Source organism: Urocampus carinirostris, chromosome 3 (genome assembly GCF_059441175.1).
Source record: "Urocampus carinirostris isolate Australia breed hairy pipefish chromosome 3, RoL_Ucar_1.0, whole genome shotgun sequence".
Classification (NCBI taxonomy): Eukaryota; Metazoa; Chordata; class Actinopteri; order Syngnathiformes; family Syngnathidae; genus Urocampus; species Urocampus carinirostris.
Window position 1 is genome coordinate 46,725,508 of NC_142351.1, and position 23,306 is coordinate 46,748,813.

The 23,306-nt window shown below is 36.7% G+C and overlaps 1 protein-coding gene across 1 annotated transcript in view; it reads right to left on the bottom strand.

The window, feature by feature from the left end:
- Positions 1 to 741: 741 nt before the first annotated feature.
- ccdc30 (coiled-coil domain containing 30) overlaps positions 742 to 23,306 on the bottom strand; it is a 29,847-nt gene continuing 7,282 nt past the window's right edge. Inside the window, exons 5-25 of the mRNA XM_088332091.1 lie at positions 22,358 to 22,539; positions 20,533 to 20,689; positions 20,326 to 20,397; positions 18,609 to 18,724; positions 18,412 to 18,536; positions 18,153 to 18,345; positions 17,960 to 18,058; positions 15,438 to 15,566; positions 15,222 to 15,359; positions 13,886 to 14,064; positions 13,546 to 13,801; positions 13,273 to 13,443; positions 12,344 to 12,553; positions 10,255 to 10,412; positions 8,805 to 8,949; positions 8,584 to 8,705; positions 8,316 to 8,457; positions 6,418 to 6,554; positions 4,955 to 5,072; positions 3,484 to 3,533; positions 742 to 3,391 (exon numbers count right to left, since the gene is read on the bottom strand). Of these exons, the coding sequence (XP_088188217.1) occupies positions 3,223 to 3,391; positions 3,484 to 3,533; positions 4,955 to 5,072; positions 6,418 to 6,554; positions 8,316 to 8,457; positions 8,584 to 8,705; positions 8,805 to 8,949; positions 10,255 to 10,412; positions 12,344 to 12,553; positions 13,273 to 13,443; positions 13,546 to 13,801; positions 13,886 to 14,064; positions 15,222 to 15,359; positions 15,438 to 15,566; positions 17,960 to 18,058; positions 18,153 to 18,345; positions 18,412 to 18,536; positions 18,609 to 18,724; positions 20,326 to 20,397; positions 20,533 to 20,689; positions 22,358 to 22,539 (3,068 nt within the window). The 3' untranslated portion in view covers positions 742 to 3,222. The remainder of the gene's footprint in view (positions 3,392 to 3,483; positions 3,534 to 4,954; positions 5,073 to 6,417; positions 6,555 to 8,315; positions 8,458 to 8,583; positions 8,706 to 8,804; positions 8,950 to 10,254; positions 10,413 to 12,343; positions 12,554 to 13,272; positions 13,444 to 13,545; positions 13,802 to 13,885; positions 14,065 to 15,221; positions 15,360 to 15,437; positions 15,567 to 17,959; positions 18,059 to 18,152; positions 18,346 to 18,411; positions 18,537 to 18,608; positions 18,725 to 20,325; positions 20,398 to 20,532; positions 20,690 to 22,357; positions 22,540 to 23,306) is intronic.

Below are 23,306 nucleotides of genomic sequence, written 5' to 3' on the forward strand. Positions count from 1 at the left end.
AAACACATTAGCGGGGGAAACATATTACCTTTGTATGCTCTAATCTTTGATATTGGTTATTTTACATGTAAGCCTTTACTGTATCCCCTTTCATGTCCATTATTTTGTATTGTGTTTTCAAGTATTGAGTCCTGTATTGATTTTTTTTCCCCCTTGTTCCCTCCTGCATGGAGCTGTAATATGTATAACTGTTTGACCCCCTTTCTTTTTGGGAAATAAACATTCTGGTTTTGCATTGTGGCTTCGAATACAGCTTTTAGATCACTAAATATGCACAAACAAGACCGAAATGTTAAACCATGTTTTCAAACTTAAAATGTTTATTTTTCCTCTCCCTCTTGTTTAATAAGGAGACTTAAGATATTTCACTTGTGTTGCTTAAAATGGCGACCTACGACATGCAGATCAAAATGCAGAAACAAATTTGTATATAAAAATATTTATTTGAAAAATACTAGGTTCGAGTGTCATAAAGTACATTTTTTTTAAAATATATATAGAAATTATGTTGAGTTAAATGCACATTTCTATCAAAAACATCACACAGCAGAAAGACAAAATCACACCTTGTCGTTTTGGCACATTTAAAGAATAAATCTTTCATTTGTTGGTACAAAAAAAAATTTAAAATGAAATAAATTATCCTTCAAATTTTATATATATATATATATATATATATATATAAACATTAAAAAATACATTAAAAACGTAAATAATACTTAAGGTACATTGTGTAATATTTGACCACTAGATGACACTGTATTGTCTAATGTGAACAAAAACCAGTGCCAAAAGAGCACAGAATAGCAACAAGATGCCAGGCAAACATGGCGGTGACTACTAGGTATGGATTCCGCTAAGTAAAAGTAATACAAATTTCTCGGCCTAAGAATATAAAAATTAACATTGATTTGAATACTCGGCAAAAATGCATGAACTATCACAACCAATGTTTTTTTTACTGAATGAAGGTTTTTTTTAGTACCACTCGGAGACACTAAATTACACACTCTCCCTTTCGGTGGCAACAGCAGTGGTAAAAAACAGATACAACATTATGGTCACTTGTGCAATATAAAGAGTTAAATATTCTGAATGTATTATTAGATTGAAAACAGGCAGTAAATGATTATCTCAAGATTGAGCGCCTGCGCCAGGTAACAAAAAGTGCCTTGTACTCCAAAACAGTACATTTGTTTCAGGACTGGTGAAAATTTAACTACTGAGACTGCAAAACGTGCATTCTAGAAAAGAATTTTCTGTAAAATAATTTCAACTAGAATGTTCTTGTTCCATTTGCAAGTATTTTATTTTTTAAGAAAAATAAAATCATAAATGATAAAATAAAACAAAAATATGTACGTTCCTGTATTTATTAATATTTTGAGATTTTAGAATATTTTTGCTCTACAAAATGCACCAATAAATTCATAATTGTATATAATATTTTCCTTTATTTCAGTGTATTTGAAGAATTCTACTTAAAAGTATCAAATGTATCTCCAAATATCATGTAACTAAAATATTATTCGTTTATAAAAAAAGAAAAAAATATCCATAAAATAAGCAAAAATATCTGAACATTTTCATTAACAAGGTCAAAAACAAAGATCTGAGAAAAAAATATTTTCAAGCATTTTTTTTGTTTTTATTGAAACTAAAAGGGTGTAATATTTGACCACTAGATGTAGCTGTTTTTGCGTAGTGCAACCTAAAATAAGTGCTATAAAGCACAAAGGAGAACACAAACTATGGATACTCAAAGCAGCCAAAAATGCAGTATTTTCTTATTTTATTTCAAAGCCTAACACAAGGTTTTTCGATTTTTGTCGTACCCTTAGCAGCAAGATGGAAGACAATCATGTCAGTCCCCTTTAGGTGAGCCTAATGTTATGTGAAATGAATACAATTTTTTGAGAACTTTGTACTTCTCAACGAATTTTTAAAAACAAAGCATGTTTATATAATAGTTAATATAGTTGCCTGTTGTTTAAATCAGTATTGTTTTTATTAATACAATTTAGATAATTTGACTGCAAGGAGGCTCTGGTTAATACACACTGTCACTTTAAGTTGTATGGTCAAATAATGAAAAAACAGATGAGCAAATATATTTCAGTGAAAGAACACTTTTTTTCAGTAATGTTAAAAGTCTTAAAAAATATGGTACCGATTGAATATACATGCAACCTATAATAGTAAAAGCAAAGTATTTGCTAGCATTGTGTTATGTTGTTGTGGTTGCTTGGTGCTTATGGCATAAAAAAACTTCAGGAGAAAAAATTCTCGCAACGTTAATTGTAACACTGGCAAAATATCACAAAATTACAGGGGGAAAAAAACAGTACAAAACATAAACATCCGATTCAATTCTAAAATGTAAACATACAGTCATTTTTATAAAGTGCGGTCAGACGGAAATTCAACATTTAGTGGCCTGATGTATTCCCATCTTGGAATACCCATTTTCAACAAGTGGAAGTCATTTGTGGGTATACTGTTATCGTATCTTATTGTCATCGTGATTATTATTTTATTATTATGATTACTAGCATTTTCAATAGTATTATATACTACAACCTAAATTCTGGACTACAAGCCACTATGTTTTTGCTACATTTTTAACACTGCAGCTTTGAATAATCCGCCAAATGTTCTTTTTTTTCCCCATGGTGGCACCGAAGAAAACGGTGAGCTGCTCTTTTCCACAACACACGTGCTCTAAATAAGAACCACTGTGGTCACAATCATGACCCTTTTAGAGGAGAAATAAGTGGATGTGTAGGCCAACATTATTTCAGTCAGTCAATTAATTCCTCAAGGACTAATAAACTGTTCTTGTTGAATCTTTTTTTTTTTTTTTGGGGGGGGGGGGGGGTTGTTCGTGGTTGGACTGAATTTGAATCACTTATTTTCTTACTTTGACGTTTTTAGGCTACACTAACAAAAAAAACAAAAACAAAAAAAAAACCCAGGGAAGACCATGAAATCACTCTTGTTAACACATAATAGAAAAAAACATTCTACCTCAACTTTTTGAGGACACCTCAAATGAGGCACACCACCTTTAGGGATGCGCCTTTTAATCAAGTGCGCTCAGTAGCCCAGAATTTACGGTAATAATATACTTTTTTTACTATTGTTAGTAGTTGAATTTTTGTCATTTTGATTCCACTTATAATTGACCCTTTTTGCCCTTTCCTCATCAGGTTCTGCTACCTCTCACGGATCGTCACAGCTGTTTGGACTCCCTAGGGAAGGTTCAGGAGGAAACAGCGGTGAAACAAGGTTCAGGTAACCTTGTTCTAATGGCTGCTGCACAGAGACGGATGCTCGCGTGCTTGGCATCGCTTCCAATAACTCCCAAGGGTCTAAGGAACTGGATGTGAAGCTAGTGGACACAAATACAAGACAGCGTATATTACATCTTGAGAAAGAAAGGGGGAAATTGTAAAAAGGGTTTCACTAATTTCAGTATCATACCTCATATTTGACGTTTGCATGATGCTTTCACAAAGAATCTTCTTGGGGTTCTGTTTAATTGAGATCATTATTGAGTAAAAATATTTTTGAGCAGAAGAGGGACATGATAAAAAACAGCATTGGGACTAAAGCATTCCTGGAACGCTATTCTTTTCACGGTAACGAGTACTATGTCTCATTATACTGTTGTAGCTAACTGGTGCATGACTGCGTTTATCTGCTCCTTATTAAATACAGATGATGAATTATGGTGTGGACTTATTGCTCAGAACTCCTGCATCACTCACGTCATTACATACAACCCTTGATCTGCCAAAATCACTTAAAGGGTGGGCATGTTTATATTTATTTACAAAGTACAAATGAGTACAGTTGTGGTGGCACTGTGACAAGCACAGAGTAAAATGAGGCTGAAATTCTCCTCAGGGAGATATTCTTCCTCTATTGTATACTCGTATACAGGGTTGGGTAGGGTTACTTTAACTTGAATACTTTCAATTACTTTTGGATTAATCCAACACTAAATACTGTATGCTAATAAAAGACAAAAGAAACTAAATATGAATAAAATTACTAAATTTTTTTGCAGGCTTGGGGAGTAACTGAATACATGGAACAGCAAAAATGATGTTGGCAAGCTGTTTGGATTTATTTTTATTTTGTTTCTGTCGAATTTTATCTTAGTTTTGCGGGAGATCAAAGAGATCAAAGCCAGGAGAGAAAGCTTACCACATGTTGTGAGTCATGATTTTATCCATATTTGGTTTCTTTTGTCTTTTATTAGAATATTTGGTATTGGAGTAATCCAAAAGTAATTGAAAGTAATCCAGTTAAAGTAACCCTACCCAACCCTCGCATATTTGGTGTGGTGTGTCTCAAGTAGTGAATGGTAGGCAAAACTTATATAGGAACAATAAACCAACAGGAAATCTGACAGGCAAACGTGAACACAACATTTACAGTAAAAGTATAATGAATTTTGGTCTTTTTATTCATAAAATTATTTTTGCAATACACAATACCTGGAGAAAAAAAAATGTCTTGGACAGTACCCAGAAATGAAGATCTGAAGAGTGGTTTGAAGCCAAGAGACATAATTGATATGGAGTGTCTCAACTAAGTGTTCATTTGCAAGCTCCCAAGAATGCATAAGCCCAAAAATATAAAGGCATGTTTTCCCCCCATTTTTTAATTATAAGTACTAGTGTAAGGCAGTTTTAGGGGGCTCAGCTTCTATGAGAGTATGTATAGTAATTTGTAACTAGATAGTTACCTTTTCAGATCAATGATCCAAAGGGTAACTGAATTGCTTTTGAAATGAAGTAACTAGAAACAGTAAATAATTACGTTGGTTTTTTTTTTCAGTAATGTGCCCAACACTGCTGAAAAGTAGCGAGACCTCACTCTCAGAGTAATCATTCAATGACTGAGCTTTAGAATTATTCTGCATTTGTGTGTGTGTGTGTGTTACCTTATCACTGTTGAGGGACTTTGCATTCCTCAAGGCACGTTCCAAGGAACTGACCTGATTGGACAGTGTCAGAGTTTGATCCTGTAGTCGCTCGTTTTCAGCCTCTAAGACGAGCACCCTAAGAGAGACACACACCATTTTCCAATTTTGGCTTCAAAAACTACAACTAATATGTTTCTATGTGTATAATGCACATTTTAGTTTACCGAATGAACTCAAACGGAAAAATAATCAAGAGTTGGGGTGTGCATCATACACAAAGTCTTACAGAAGTATATTTAATGAATTTGCGCAATGATTGATCAGTCATAATTATCCATTTTCCCATCTATTTTAACCATCTTCCCTGTCCCTGCTGAAGAAAATCAGGCCAAAACCATGATGCTGCCACCACCATGTTTGACTGTGGGGATGGTGTGTTGAGGGTGATGAGCTGTGCTGCTTTTACGCCAATCATAACGTCTTGCATTGTTGCCAAAAAGTTTGATTTTGGTCTCATCTGACCAGAGCACCTTTTTCCACATGTTTGGTGTGTCCCCCAGGTGGCTTGTGGCAAGCTTTAAATGACACTTTTTATGGATATCTTTAAGAAATGGCTTCCTTCTTGCAACTCTTCCATAAAGGCCAGATCTGTGCAGTATACGACTGATTGTTCTCTTATGGACAGATTCTCCCACCTCAGCTGTAGACCTCTGCAGTTTATCCAGACTGATTGTGGGCCTCTTGACTGCATCTCTGATCAGTTTTCTCCTTGTATGAGCTGAAAGTTTAGGGGGACGGCCTGATCTTGGTAGATTTACAGTGGTCTGATACTCCTTCCGTTTCAATATTATTGCTTGCACAGTGCTCGTTGGGATGTTTAAAGCTTGCGAAATCTTTTGGTATCCAAATCCAGCTTTAAACTTCTCCACGACAGTATCTAGGACCTGCCAGGTGTGTTTCTTAGTCTTCATGATGTTCTCTGCGCTTAAAACAGACCTCTGAGACTATCACAGTGCAGGTGCATTTATACAGAGACTTGATTACACACAGGTGGATTCCATTTTATCATCGTTAGTCATTTAGATCAACATTGAATCATTCAGAGATCCTCACTGATTTTCTGGACAGAGTTTACTGCACTCTGTCCATATTATTATATTATTGTATCAGATAATGAATCGGACTTGGAAGGACATTAGATAAATATTGTCATTCTTTTTGCTACTGTGTTCATAATTTACATGGTCAATAACTTATTTTTATCATGGCCGCTCTTATTAATCAACATTTGGCGCTTCCCATGCTTAGTCTGAACAAAGAAAAAGTGAAACAAAATGTTCTACCGATTTTTAATCAAAAATTAGGGGTGTGCGTTATCCATCATTAAATACGTTACTTAATTGACTGATTCCCATAAATGAAGCAAGGTCCTTAGCCAAGACAGTCAACATGCTCTTGTTGTTAAAAGGTGAGAAAAATACCTGTGTTGGACGGTTGATGCAGCTCTCATTCCATTGCTGCCCACTTCCTCTGCCTCACTAATCTTCAGCAAGAGCCTTCTTTTCTCTCCATGAAGCTTCTCGTTTTCCTCCATCATGTTTCTAATGCTCTCCTGCGCCTGCAAGTTATTTTTTGGGGACAGCAGAATTTAGGGATGCACCTAAATGAAAATTTTGGGCAAAACGAAAAACTGAATATTCAAAAAACTTGTCTGAAAACAGAAACTGAAACACCTTAAAAAACATTACATCAAATTTTCATTGTGCACTGATTTGCTAAAAGAAATACAATATGAAATGATAAATAACTGACATGGAAATTACTACATGCTAATTATAAGTGTTTTATTTACAAAATCTTTGTAAGAGAACAGAAACACAAATACATGCTTAAAAATATCCTAACAGACAACAACGTGGAAGAGAAGAAGTAAAGGGATCTAAAATGCACATCACACAAGGAAGTTCATTTTACTTATACTAAGGTGGCAGGCTAATAATGAAAAATAAATAGCTTGTAGCTGCTCTTCTACACAATCTTGCTCATTATAAAGTACATACTGTATATTGGGGAATTTTAGCTTTTTATGGACAATAGCATGAATAGTGACAATAAAACAGGAGTAGAAGGGAATTGGTGATGATGGTACAGTAGTCGGTGCTGTGTAATGCAAAAAAAGTGCCACACTAACTACCAAAGTAATATAACAATGGTAGTAACTTAAACTAATGCTGTACATAGCTAGGTGCCAGCTCATTTTACTTTAATATGTGTGTGTAATATCTGGGAAGAGACGTCTGTTTTGCAGTTATTGAATTAAGCAACAGAGGATGCAAGAGGACTACCACAAGAATTAGTTTTTCAGCAGAAATCTCAAATTCAAAGTTGAATTTTTAGATCAGTCTTATATTCTGGCAAAACCCAATCATTTTTTAATCAATTTGTTAGATCATTAATATTGATAAGAAGGTACAGGCTTTTCGTAGTGTTTTTTTGGGGTTAAAGTAATCAACGAAGGGAATAATTAGTAAAATTTTCTATGGCGTGTTCGAATTAAACGAACCCAGCATGAAAACGGCAGTTGTGAAAATTGTGCTTGTTATTAATATAAGAGGACACAGTTGGATTCAGGCAAGTCTGGGCTCTCTCTCTTTAGTGAGACTCCGGCGTGGTGGTCGAGCAAGGGAGAGAGAAGCATAGGAAGCCGGTGGGCAAGCAAGACTGCTCGGGGCTCTGAGTTCAGGAAAAGAGGGCAAAGTGAACTCTGCTGCCACCTTTTGAATACCCTGTAACGTATCAACTACCGGACACGTGTGATTGGACTTTGCTACGTGAGTTCCTCCTAAGGTACTGGAGCTTTAACAAAAAAAGGTTCTCTAGTCCGCAAATTGCTTGTGTTTGTAGCAAAGGGATTTACCCTACAGAAACATACCGAATGTCATACACACACACAACGTATCTGTTTTTAAAGTGGTAAGGTACTTCTGTAGTGTTAGCCTGCAAACATTAGCTAAAGTCTGGCTAGCGTTTAACAAAAACGTGAGAGCATGGGGAAACCCGAACTTTTGAGAAAATGGCTTGCAGGTAAAATCCAGGCAAAGTTCTTTGACCTCCATCTCCTTCCTTGCGGGCTAAATGAAAAATAAAAAGTCACGTCATGCACAAACTCCACTCGGAGAAAAGCAAGCTTGGCATGGCTTGCCTCACCTTAAACATGAGTCATCTCAAATCATATTTTTTCTTTTGTCCAAAACCGAAGAAAACACTGTCGTTTTCGGCTTAACAATTTAATTACTCAAGTCAGTGATTCCCTGCTTTTAATTTTTTAAGTAATAATCAATCCTGAGAGATGGTGACGTGTGTTGGCATAACACCTGACCTTGTTTGAAAGACTGGCAGCCAGCGCCAAGTCATTCTCCAGTTTCTGGATGGTGTTGTCCCGCTGTGCAGTGGCTTGGAGAAACACCTGCTTGGCCTGATGTAGTTTCGTCTTGTTTTTACTCTGTTTTTCATTGTACTTCCTAGTTGAAGTTAAAATTAAACTATTAACACGAGGAAATGTCTTTTGACGTGTCAGTTAGACCAATTCTAAAATCTGGCAGAAAATGAACACTTTTGCAATCCCTGGACAAAAATTTTGGTCTCACCTGACATATGTATTCAGTTGCAAAAAAGTCTGCTTGAGCTCTCCCTGCAGTCTGTCACATTCAACCTGACTGGCCACTAAATCATCCTTCAGTCTGCGACAGGAAATGTGGTCATCTCTTATCTGAAAGAGAAACAAGTTAATATTAATTTGATTCTTCATCAGGGTACATGGACCATTCGAAAATAAATACATAATAAAGATCCTTTTGATATTCTATACCTCCTCATGGGCCTTTTCAAGTTCTACCTCCATCTGTTGAACACGCTGTCCAAGTTCAGCATTGTTCCTGGTGAGGGAAGCCTCCTTCAATCTCAGGGAACGTACCTGGTGTTGGAGTTCCTCTTCATGTTGCTCCAAGAGCTTCCTAAAAAATTGAAAATGAGGTCACTTGATTTGCTGTTGATAATGGAAAAAAAAAAATCGATCACTCAACATCTCATTCACGTAGCAGGGCAGAAAGGGTTAATTCACATTCTCTTCTGGAGCCCAGATGCATGTCACCAACGTGATTGACGCTGCTTTACTCGAATTTCCCGCGATACATATATTTATTGTGTGTCAGTCTTATTAAAACAGCCAGCGTGTAGGAGAGGTGTGTGGCTTATATCAGAACAATAATTGAACAGGAAACCGATGGGAAAACAAGAGCATGAAGCCACAGAATTCATGGTAAAAGTGTGCTGAATTTTGATAATTCTATTTTTAAAATATGCCATGCCTGTAGAAAAAAACCCACTGTCCTATACTGCTGACTTCAAGCCAAAAGGTTATAAAGGCCACTGAAGAAATAAGCAACCTGGAAGCGGCAAAAAGGTTGGTGTAGATGAAAACAAAAGTCAGATGATGGAAAAAGTATACATTGTTGGAAATTGCACGTAAGAACAAACATGTGAACAGCAGATGGAAATATGGACAGTACCCAGAAATGACGATCACTGAGTGGTTTGAAGACAAGAGACAAAATGGACATGAAGTGCCTCAGCTAAGTGTTCATTGGCGAGCTCTCAAGATTGCACAAGCCAAGAAATATGCTTCCACAGGTGGATGTATACATTTTCCTCTCTTTCTTTAAGTAGTGGGCTATTTTAGGGGGTCAGTTTATATGTGATCTAGGTCTGGGGATCATTCTCTTTTCTAGTATTTCGCAGTACATGTTTTTCTCAATGCAACTTCCCAACTCCAGTTGCACTCATTCAGCCTCAAACCATGACATTCCCAACACCATGCTTCACTTTACCTACCCAAATAAACGGCCTGGAGAGGGTTGGGCACCGCCAGGCTGTAATTACCCAAGACACACTACAGGAAGTGGTGTCCTGAAAACCCTGGTGGTTATGGGATTCGTGAACCGTGAACTCTTAATGATGATGAAATGAAATGAAATGATCTGCATTTATATAGCGCTTTTCAAGTCAAGACTTCCCAAAGCGCTTTACAGTATGCTTCACATTTCCCAATAGTGGCCGTGCAGCCATGTCAGGCGCTAACCTGCTTATTGGGGGCATTAGGGGTTCAGTGTCTTACCCAAGGACACTTCGACATGTAACACGGGGGAGCCGGGATTCGAACTGCGATCTCTTGATCCCAAGAGGAGCTTTCTACCTCCTGAGCCACAGCCGCCCCCTGATGTTACCAGAGAAAGTCAAACATTCTTATACTTTGTTTGAACCTTTTGATATGTTCCTCCTGCTGTTGGGCTCGCAAAGAGGATATGGTGTCAGCTAGATCTCTGCTGTCCCGTTCCAGGCGGCTGCTCTCAATGGATCGAGCTTCTTCCATGCGCAACTGGTGTTGTGCCGTCTTCAGCTGTTGCTGGAGCTCCACAATCTGCCATTTTGAACAAATTAATATAACAACCAATGCAGCAGTGTCCGCCTAACAACACCAGACAGAAATTGCTAACATAAACTATGACATTAACTAATATGCCATATAAATGATAAAATGCAGTTAAAAATATGTTCTAGAGAAATGATTTAAACGTCCAGTTCAGTGATTTTCGACCAGTGTGCCAGGGAACACTAGTGTTGTGAGACCTTTTTTTGAGTGCCCCATGAAATTTTATATTTTTAAGAAAAGCATGCCATTGTTCAACATCTTAGCTTTTATACAGTGAAAAGATGTGGTACTTGTAACATACATTCATATCAGTATAATTACTGTTTTCGCTCTTTATAGATACTAATTATCTGCTCACTTCAAGTACTATTTTTAAGATTGTTTTCATAATAACAAGATAAAAATTTAGTAAAACTTAAAAAACTGGTAAAAGTATAGTAAAATTCAAAATTACAGCCAAAATTAATCATCTCTATTCCAACCAGGGTGACCGCAAATGAGAAGAAATACTTTAGAGCAGGGGTCTATGCCTCGCAAGCCAGATATGGCTCTTTACATGGTTTAGGGATTAAAATACAGATCAAACAAACTTCTTCCATAGCGTTTGTGTTCTGCAAGCGCAGTTGAGTATGGTGCTTGCATAACCAACGGTTTACATGAAATGGGTGGTTTGGTCCAGTATTCAGTGGTACCTCTATTTACAAGAGTTTCGGGTTACGGAGTACCTGAACGGGAAAATATTGTCTCTAGTAACAAAGGTGTTTCAGGATATGTAGTCAAAAATGCAATACAGTGTGCGCTGCTTTTAGCTGCTCTCAGAGTTTCCCAAAAGTAAACAACTGGCTACCGCTTAAAGTCTGCCTGGCAACCAAGTGCGCATGGATGCTCTCAGCATGCTCTTCGTGTCACCGTCAGAGTTCAGAGACAAGGAGGAGGAGGGGTTATAAGCACAATTTTCTTCTAACAGGGTACAAATATTATTAGCGTTTTGTAGTATACTCAGTATAGGTCAAATAACGGAAATCATACATTCTTATGACATTTGGGTCATAAATAACTCCAATTAGGTCAAAATAGATCAATTCCATAATTGATCTGACTTTCTGGATTGTTTTGTTCGGAACAAAATGACCCAGATTTTTGAATTGTTTGGTAAAATAAAAGCCATTATTTTGCGTGGAATACGTTTTTTTCTGCAAAAATAACAAAACATGGTAAAACATAGATACATCAAATAATGACCCAACTACTTTGGGGCGATTGTTCTGTATGATAGCAACCTTTGGGGAGGTTGGATTTGAACAAAATTGTGGTGTATTGTTTGAAAGTAAAAAAATATATAGTTGTCATTAGTTACTTTGAAGCAGGGGTCTCCAAAGTTTGCTTAAGGGGCACCAGGGTGCCCCTAAAGGACAACTGAAGTGCCCGTGGACCTGTTCTGAAAATAGCTCACTAATAATGAGTCATTGTGATTTTCTGGTAAAATGATTTTTAGAGGTTGATTTGACCCTTTTTCCAATAATTAGCCTAGTAAGAACATAGTAACAACATAGTAATAACATGATAAGTTGTTATTTTAGAAATTCCTATCAAACTGCATTCCCGTCAAGTTAATTAAAAACAAAAAGTAGCTCTCAGCTTGAAAAAGGTTGACGATCCCTGCTTTAAAGTAAGCGTTACTTTACACTATCCATATATATATATATATATATATATATATATATATATATATATAACTGAGTGTGGCATGTCTTTCTCAGAGTTCTAAATGTCTTTATCTGAAGTTGTTTTTTTGAAGATACTCGTGTCTGTATGTTTTTATCTAAAGATATTTTGACATCCTTTTACGCTTCAAAAACATGCTTGAAGCAAATTACAAAGATCCCAAAACAAGATGCCTATATTCCCCAAACACTGACCTTTTTATCAGCGGTTAAGACCTTTGCCCTCTCTGCCTGCAACTCTTCTTGCAGACTGTTGGCAATGGTGCGGTTGGTGGAGTTACGTGCAAGCTCAAGCTCTAGCTCCCTGATTTTTTCTTGTTGAAGTTCTGATACAGCCATCTGTGTATGTTGGTTCTGCTCGATTTGGGTCAGCTTGGTCTGCGCCTGGTTCAGTTCTGCAGAAAGCTAAAGGAGGCAGTTTGATTATTAGCAGCATTGACAGTTTGTGTACCTATTTTGCCGCTTACCAACAAGGAAAGTCTTAAGATAATCTTTATGGCTGAGGTGAGTTATCAGCAGTCTTGGCACTAAAATGTTACGAAGGAACACAATTTCCTTTCTCGGTAACGAGTGTATTGTAACGCATAATGAATGAAATGTTGAACTCAACTCTTCTTAAAAAATGCTGTGTTACTCTGCTATTTATTGAAACAATGACAACCTCATCTCAATATTAACTGTTCCTCCTTCGCTCACTTCACAACAAACAATCCTCAATCCATGAGCAAGTATAACAAGTGTGGGCGCAGTACAAATAAATACAATTACAGTGGCGCCGACTCAAGTACAGAATACGAGGATGCTGAATTTCGTCAAACGGAAACATTCTCACTACTGTCCATACTTGCATCCGAGCTGCAATTTACAACTATAAAATAAAATACTCAAATCATCATTTTTATATGTACATCGTTGGTGGTCTGTCACTAGTAGCGGGGGGAGGGCGTGTGTTTTATGCAGGAAGCAATAAAATCAACAAAAGAAATTTTAAAGGAAGTGAATAATAACCAACTAATTTCTATTTCCAGTAACGCACCAAACACTGGTTACAAGTATTTTTGCCCAAAACAATTCAAGTCCAACATATAAAAAATATTTAATGAGTCAAAGAATACAAAAACAACCTTGAGCTTTTCATTGTCCAGCAGGGTGTTGTGCTTTTTCAGGTCCACATTCTTCTCCTTTTCGTAGCGAAGCTCTCGTTCAGCAGAGGTGAAAAGGCTCTGCACTCTTTGCAGGTCCTGCTTCAAATGTTTAGCCTCTTCTGTCTTTTCACTTGGTATGCTGCACAACGACTAACGAGAGTATGAAAATGAAGCGATGGTTGAGATTCAAGTTGACACACAATATAAGTGAAATGTTAAACTGATTAGCTGGAGGAAACACGACGCAGTTACCTGATCGAAGGATTTTTCTTTGGTCTTCTCCAGTGGACTAAGATCTGAGTGTATCTGAGGTGGCTTTAGGATGCTGCTAAGTGTTTCATTTGTCAAACAGAACCTTACTTGATGCTGTTGGAATTGTTCTTTGAGGTGTTGTATCTCAAGCTCTTGTTCTGCTCTTTCTCCTTCAAGCTCAAGCTTTTTCTGAATGCTATCACTTAGTTTCTCCCGAAGCTCTGCTGCCTGTTGACGCTCAGAGCTCATCTCTTTTCTGAATGACAAACATGGAACTTAGTTGAGCCATCCTGTCAAGTGCCATTGAGTAATTTTAAACCAGACTTCAAATTCCACTAACCTTATTGCGTTGTATTCTAGCTGAAGGCTACTAAGTTCTTTGGTCAGCCGGTTAGCCTGCTTCTGCAGCTGATCCACCTGTATTTGATAATCCAGCAGGTCTTTTTGGGTGTGATTACTGTTTTTATGATTATCTACTTCACCCTGGAGTCGACGGTGCGCTTGCTCCATGTGCGCTAACTGAGACACAAATACATCTTAGATAAGATTTAGATTTCATTCAATAGTCCCTTTAGAGAAATTCACTTCCACTAACTATACTGGGGGAAAACAACTGTCATTTTCATTACATTACACAGATAAAAAAGAAAAATGACAAACCGGTATGTGACAGTAGGTCAATGAGGGCAAAGCGAGGAAAGCAATTTCATGTTTCTTTTTTATGTATATCTATAGCTATTTTGAAAAGACTTATCCCCCTTTTTATTTGCCTTTTTGCACTTTTTGATTGTAAACATTCCAGTAATGCAAAGAATAAAAAAGAGACATAAAATAGAAGTAACTCTTTTTAGAATAGCAGTCACAATATGTCAGTTTGTTGTTTTTGTAAAATTATTGAAAAAAAAACAAAACAAATTATTGTTTACCAATAAATCGATTTCCCTCCCTAAGTATTATTTTTCTGTAATTGTATTTGTTTGTTTGTTTTTAAATTAAAAAGTAAAAAATATTAATTTAATTACAATTGTTTGGACTCTCATTGATTAAAACTTAGTGTAGATTGTTTAAAATGTAATAAGACGTAGCACCCCAGGTTAAACACATGAAAGGCTTAAAAGAGAAAAATAAGAGAATGTCAGGATTAATAGACCAAAATATTTACAAGCTAGTGCTTGAAGACTTGCCTATGTTATAAGTGCATCAGAACAATAGTCTAATGGAAATGTGGGGCATTAACATTTTAGAGCAACACAATTTCAAGAAAAGATGAAAAATAAGATATGAATAAGTAGCAAAATGGTAGATGGATATAACTTTGCTCTTTTTAATAATAAGTACAACATTCAATGAATTTTAAAAATACAAATGTTTAAAATACAGTAAATCCTGAAATTCAACAATATATTTAAAGTTAACAAAATGATCTGTGGGTGGCACACGACACCTTAACGTGAGGATTTTACTTGTTGTACGACACATTTACCTTGATAATATAAACACTTTTTATGAACATAGTTTACAATAACTCATGGTTAGTTCATGATCTTAGCATTTAGGAAGAGTAAGTTTGTGAAACTTACAAAAAGGATGGGCCATGCATTTGAGTTGGAGGCTTTTTCCTACTTAATTTTGATGCAATACACAGCAACTAAGTATGAAGACATAAACTGCCAAACCTTTTCCTCCAGAACTGCCTTTTCCCCTTTGACTTGGTTGAGACCCTTGATGATGGTTTTTCCTTGTTGGCATTCAGTTGTAAGACTATTGACCTCGAGTCTTAGCTTCTTCAGCTCTCTTTCACCAATCTGCAAAGCCTTGGTGGGAATAAGCAAATGCTGTGTTTCTGTGGAAAATAAGCAGCCCATGCATTAAAGCCATGTAATGTACAATACCTCTTTGTCTTTTTTTAAAGCGGCCTGAGCAGCGCTGAGGTCAAGCTCTAGTTGTTTCCTCCAATCCTTCTCCTCAGTAAGTCGAGCTTCCAGTAAGGCCATTCTCTCTGGGCCATTGTCCCGTAAGTGCTTTACATAAAGGAACAAATTTGCTTGCGTTATTAGTGTTAACCTCTTGCACGTAACGGTCACAAGAAGAGTGATTCAGACCCCTAGTTTGATTTGAACCAGGGAAGTTTTTAAACTTAGCGTGCAAGGAAAGCATTGAAATTGACATTAACCATTTATTCCTGCTTTTGATTATAAGCTTGTTCGTCATCTTTACTTGACAACACCTCCCCAAACTTTGCTGAAAGATGGGAAAATGAAAACAATGTTTACTTTAGATTCAAGACTTTTTAAGGCAACATTGTAGGGGGTTTTGGCAATTTCTAAATATTTAACAGTTACAGTGTTTGTACACCTTTTTGATGGCCATATTCAAAAACTTCTTAAAGACTTTCAAAGCCAATTTTCCACTATTCCAGTACAATTAAAAGAAGAAATCTGGTGTGAATCATGTATTTTACCACTGTGGTCCACGCTGAAGCTTTACATATGCAATTTTTAATATTGTGAGTGCATTTATCTAGCCATATGATTTTTAAATCTTGAGTAAAGCTCAAGTATATTTGTGGATCCAAACGATATATGTGTGTTAATATTTTAGAGACAAATCTCTCCCCACATTGATGTTGGGTAAAAATGACAACAATATGTAGTTCACATTTTCAGTTGCAAGAAGTTCTTCCTATTGGGAAACGCTACCTTAATTTTGGCATGGCCCATAATTGATCCGTAATCTTTGGACTAATAACATTTCATAGTGCCCTGTTTAGGTGTAGCATGCACCTGTCCTCTTCAGAGACATCTACCCTTTCCCAGGTTAATGCTTTACAAACCAATGCCAGATGCCATTCGTATTAAGGGAAGAAGAAATGTAATGCCAACGCAAAGCCACCAGAGAGGAGTGTCAGGATCATTTTTAAGCAGACTTGAGAAACATGGCAACAGTTTCAAGTATTTACAACCACTTCATCCAAAATTCAAGCACTTTTCAATTCATGAAAACATCAAAATGTAAGCATTTTCAAGGACTTCAAACACCTGTGCGAACGCTGCTGATCAAGAAGGTCCCTTTTTGCAAATGTATGCAAATAAAGTAGCTTAGTATCAAACACAAAGGATGACCATCCATCCATTATCTGCAACCGCTTATCCTCAGTAGGTGCTGTGCTACACCCTAAACCAGTTAATGGGCACACTGAGTCCAACAACTCATCGCTCATTCACACCTAAGGACAATTTAGACCGGCCAGTTAACCTGACATGCATGTTTTTTTGGACAGGGTGGGGACGGGGGAGAACATGCAACATGCATACTCTGCACAGGCTGGTAGCTGGAATTGAACGCATGACCTCAGAACTGTGCTGCAGACCCACTAACCACTCAGCTGCCATGCCGCAAGAATGACCAAACAATTTTAAAGTATTAGCATCAACATTTTACACATTAAAGGGACACTGTGTTATATTTGACCATAAGATGTCAGTGTATTGTGTATCACAACCGAAAAAGAGTGCTACATAGCAAAAAGAAGAATAGTAACTTTGGAGACTCAAAATGACCAAACTGCACCATTTTTCTTCTTGTTTTCTTGCATAGCTTTTGAAGAGGTTTTTGGCCAATGGGGGTACCCATAGCAACAAAATGGCAGACAGTCTTGTCAGCTTCCTCTCGGTGAGAATTATTTTATGTAAAATAAATACAAACTTCTTGACCTATGAGTATTAAAAGAAATCACTTTTATATGATATTTCATTAATAATTGTTTCTTATTCAAATCAATAGTTTTTATTTTTAATTTTTACAAATGACACTCCTTTTTAGCGCAAGGAGGCGCTGAATTATAAACAATATCCCTTTAAAATGCCAAAATCTTAAAGAAACTATGAATGTGCAGAAGGCTGCTGGACATTTACTAATTATCTGCCACCCTGAATGCACCAAGTTGATTTCATCAAACCAAATCAAAGTGATTCCGGCAGTGTACTTTACATTGTACAACTTTAAAACTAACAATAAACAGCAAGAACAAAAATCCCGTCAGCCCTTTTTTCCTTCTGTTTTGATGTTGTTTATCAAAGCTGCTAGTCTTGAATTTATTATAACCATGTATATAATGATCAGTGGAAAAATAACATAAATGTCCAATTACTTTCAATCCATATTTAAATAGACAACATGCTTCATTTGTATTTTTTTATGTAATTTAAGGGTATTCATAAAAAAATTAAACTGATGGATCAAGACAAGCCTTCATTCGTCATAGTTGTTGCTTTCGAAGTGCAAGTTTCATATCCTATGGTAATATAGTCCATAAAAAGGGAAATATACTTGAATGACTCAATAAGCTATCTCTCATATTTCAAAAGTAGTGAGAAGGAAGCTAGAACTGTCAAGTTAACAAAGCAAGTCTTACCAGCTGCAAGAAAGACTCGTTAGTTCTGACCTCTTCGCCATTCTTCGAAAATCTTTCTTGAGTTTCCTGCTTCTTATGATCCCCTTCAAGTTGTTTGATCTGATTGACCAGTTCACCACCACTTTATTATTCCACGGTGAAGCCCCTAAAATCCAGCTCAAACTCTCCCAATGAATAAAGGATTTGTTTTTACCCGTCGATGCAGTCCCTCCAGTTCTCCATCATGTCGAAGCCTCTCCTCCTTGCTTGCATTCTGGGCCTCACCAAGCAAAGCTTCCAACTCCTCGTTTCTCTCCTCAAGCTCCTCCTGCTCTTTCCGTAGTCTTTGGATTTGACGCTCCAGCTCCTTCACTTGAACTTGCAAGTCCTCAATCACTGCATGACAACTGACGAACAATGATGACATAAAAAGATTGTGTAATAGAGAGCATGGTTAATTACCTAATTCATACCGTTTGTGTGTCAAATGATGTTCTTTAGTTGAAAAGCCAGACAGGTTGTGCAGTTTGCTGCAACTGTTGGTTTGACTGCCATCTTCTTTCAGAAAATCTTCTTGATCAATGTTCCTTGTTTCCAACTGGTCAAATGCAACCACAATTTTTTGTATAATGTCAAATTAAATTGATTTATGACAAACAGTAATACTAACCCGCTCAAGAAGCTTTTTCTTCTCAGACTCGAGAGAACACACCATCTCCCGTAGGCTTCGATTGTCAGCATCTAGTCTGTTACTTTTCTCGTTGGTTTGTTGAAGCTTTATTATATCTGAAAACATAATAACACTAAACCAATTCAACTGAATCCTTCATTCATCTTTCATTTGGCTCATTTAGTTCCAGAAATGCAAGGATTGTATAATATTTCATGCTTTATGTGGGATGTAGTAGAAAGACCTCAACAAAGTTTATATTAGTTGCACTGCATGTTACTTGAGTAATATTTAAGAAAAAAACGTTACCCTATTAGCATTTTTTGTAAAAAAAAAAAAAAAAAAAAGAAAAAAGAAAATCATTGACAAATAATCTTTTTAGTCTTCATGTAAAATAAGAAAAAATATTATTGGAAAAAAAAAAAAATACAGTATATTATTCAGCAGATGGGTGATATTTTGAGACCTATTTTTTACAAAGAATTCCAAAAAATAAATTGAGCAAAACAATCTACCAACTGTGAGATGAGACAATTTGCAATGCCTGCCTCAAGTCAAGTCCGGTCATATTTATTTGTATAGCCCTTAATCACAAAAATGCCTCAAAGGACTGCACAGGATTACAATTATACCATCGCCTGATCTTAAACCAACATGCGTGCAAGGAAAAACTCAAAACCTCAGCGGCCTCACAAGTGGTAATCCCCCTTCCGGGATGACCAGGGTGGAAGAGATTTAGCATTGGGTCACAGAACACAAATATAGTAAACATCCATAAGAGAGAACACTAGCCTGCCTGTAACCTTTCTTTCTCATTTTACCCAAAAAAAGTTCAAATGTCAGATAAATAAAAGAATGAATTTGAAATAAACCCTTTTAAAGCACACTGCAAAAATAAAATCTTACCCCATAGGCAGAAAATGTGGTTAATTTTTAGAGGAGTTTTTATGATTTAATTTTATTTAATCTTGTTTCTCTAATCACGTTCACGGATCCTTTCACCACCTGGGTCGTCATGGCTACACTTCCTGTTGCGTGTCCTGGGCAAGTAGTTTGGTGGTGTTCATCCCTCACTAGGTGGTTATCTGGGGGTAGGGGTTTGCTCGCTCAAATGAAACTGATGTAGCATCTGGTCGCCATTGTTTTTTGGTGTAAAACGTCATCCTGCTCTGCGGATACTAAAAGGAACCCTAACCTTAATCACAGGGGATAAACTATTTTGTTTTGAATATTTGAGTTTCTCTAATACAAAAATACAAGTAAGCATACAATGAGCAAATGTAGCTTATCTAGGAGACAGCATATAATTTTGCTCATTTAGAGAGTGATTCACTACCAAAATTAGCACAAAAAATGTCTAAAATAATTAAAATGTTCTCATTCTTGGTTGGTTGGTTGGCTGTATCCCTGAACTACTAGGGGTTGTGGGATCAACATTTCCTATGGTGTGGCCTTAGCATATACAGCTTGTTGGTGCCCACCTCTCTCGAGGCCATTATATGTTTGCACCCGGTCTTGAACCAGTGACATATCAGGTTCTACTTGAATGTGCTAACCACTGCACTACAGAAACATATTCTAATTCTACTATGAAAAAAAACTAAACTTGAAATTAGAGCAGGAATGATTAAAATCGGCAAAAAGGTTTGCAGATGGGTTTATATTTTTTTTGCAGTGCAGTAGATGAATGTTAGTAATGCAATATTGACAATCTCACCACATTGTTTCAGTTTGTCCACTTCGCTCTTCAAAATCTCTAGTTCCTCTAGTGTTTCCTGAAGCTCAGACCCTGAGATTAAAAAGCATTTGTATTTGTGGTTTAAATGTGCCTTATTTTCTTGCAAAAAGCTATAAAAATAAATACAGCAGTGCTAAGGAGCAACAGGAAAATTGCCACATGATGACGTTCACGGTAGTACTATACCACTGTGGTCCATGCTGAAGCCTTTGGCGCCATCCAGCTCATTGTTAAGCCTACGGATTTCCTGATGAGCCATCTCAAGCCTGCGTGACGCCTCTTCCAAGTCTCGCTCCAGCCGTCGACGTTCATTTTGCTCGGAGCACAACTCCTCACTTTGTGCCTGTTGTTGGATGAGACCCGCAATAATAACAGGAGGATTAGACAGGATGCCTAGAAGGAGATAAAGTGGATGTTGTCAGAGACATGCATTTTGAAGATTGGGTTGTGTTCATTATCACTACACATCTGCAAAGTATCAAATGACATTTTTTATAATTAACCTGCACGTGTGCATCAACAGACAGTTTTCATGCTGGTGTACGACATGCCGTTGCAGCCCCTCTGATTCAATCACTTACTTAATGAGGTTGTATAAATGAGAAAACCATTGCCGTGGTCATGCAGGTACCAGAAGTAAAAAGCAACGAAATAGTTAAATAAGCCACAGAAGCAAATGTTCTTGTGGTCGTTTCAAATCATACGCATGTTAGTCGAGTTAGTTCGTACTGATGAGGAACCTACAGGCGTAATATCGTTTTTGTTCTGAGCAGACCTGCGCAACCCAAACAGCTTCTTCCATGGAGTCTGGGATGGACCCTGCTGAAAGCAAAGGCCAATGTGTGTAGCAGAACAACAAATGGTGTGTGTTTGCGACTTTGCGTGTGTATATTAAGCATTAGAGCAGCTTCGTTACCAATTATTATATGACACGGATATTAGTTTCGATCTTTACTTTTCCATCAGCAGTTTTCTTTCCTACCATAAAAAAAGTCTTATTTCACTGTCAGAAATGTTATAGCGTTCTAACTTTGCACCCCATTTCTCAAAATTAGCAAAAGTATCTTTTCTGACAGTGGATTATAGATGATAGATATTTTTTCTTAGGCCATTCTCCAACCTTGTGAATAGTTTTGCTTATTTATCCTAACATTTTTTTTAATCTTGTTTTCCTCTTTTAAGTCTTCATTACAAGTTTATCTTGAAGTGCCACGCCTGATCTTGTTATAACCAATGTTTAGCTTGTTGTTATCAATGACAATAAAAATAATTCTAATTCTATTTCCTGCCAAGATTAGGGAAAAGTATTTTACATGCTGTCGTAGACAATTTGATTAATTCAAATACCCACTAGAAGACAAGTTAAAAGTATTTCAAAATAAGAAATAAATACTTGAAATGAGAAAAACTGTTTCCTCCCATTGCACGCAGTGCAAAAATATGTTCACCCCATTGGAGGAAAGTTTTGCTTATTTTGAATATAATTTCTCATTTGAAAATATTTTGCCTCATCTATTGGAGGAAAAAAATATCACCCCTTAGAATAGTCAAAAGTGTATTATCTAGCAAATGGTAGACAATTTGGGATATTTTATTAAATATTTTCCACCGTGATTAGAGAGAAATATTTAAAATTAGCAAAGATATCCACCTATAAGTTAAAGTATGTTTTATTTCCCAATTACCACCCCCAAGATCCCCCCAACCTGTCTTTAAAAAAATTAAAAAACACACTTAAAAAAAAAAAAATGTTAGGTATAAAGAGGGAACGTATCACAAGAGATCAGAATATGTAAAACTAAAAAATACAAAACTACTAAAGCAGCCTAGATCTACTCTATATGTCTAAGAATTGAATCCAGAAGACTGCTACATCCATGTTATTGCAGCACGTCCACTAATTTTTAAAAAGTGTTGACTTTACCCAAAAGTATGAAACGCCTTCATAAGGAGAATGTCACTAGATGTCTATGTACTGTAAGCAGAACTTATGGAACTGTGTGTTCTTCACCTGTATTGGGACTTCCCTTACGTTGGTCTGCCTCTCCACCCTTCTTTCAGCACTCTCGAGTCTTTCCAGAAGAGTTGCCCTCTCCACTAATAGGTAAGCCACCTGCTCACTGGGGCTGCTCAACCCCATCTCACCTAGATCTTCCTGCGCCAACATCTCCGCAAGCTCTTTGCACTGAATCTCTAAAAAGAGAGAGATGTAAGGCTCACGCAACAGGTTTACATTGAGGGTGACTCTGGACATGTTTAAGGGAATTTTTATTGTTCTCAATTTTGCCGATGAGCTTATTCGTAAACAGAAAGTTGTGCAAACAATAGTAAATAAACAAACATTGAATAGCATACATTAAAAAGTTTATAGATGATCAATTTAAGGCAGGAGTCCCCACATAACTTTTCCCTTCTCTGATGTGGGACAGGGGGTAAGTTTGTAAGAGAAAAAGTGTGCCTAAATGTAAAAATGTATTATTTTCCAGAAAGTTACAACCACATAACCATGGAGGATTGTTCACAGAATAAAAGTCAGAAAATAATCATTAACACCATTTATAGAATAAATAATAAATTGTAAATGACTTTTGAAATGGCAGTAGATTTAATCTTGTTATCACACTATTTATAGTGACGATACCAGAATAATTACATTAATTTCGTTGTGTGTTTTATTGCAATTTACAGTCATTGTAAAGTGTGGAATGCACAACAACATTCATCTCTGGTACCGTGACCAAAGATAGGGTTATATTGCGCTAAAAGCAAATGCCTCTTCATATGTCATCTGTATCACTAGTATTGCAGGTGTAATAATTAGGCGTGCACCCAGACATTACGTTCTTTTTTTTAGGTAAAAAAAAAAATGCGCGACAAAATCCTCTTGTTAATGAGGCCGGACCAAATGTGGAGCGGACCCGTTGTTTGGACACCACTGATTTAAGAGCACCTATAAAAGT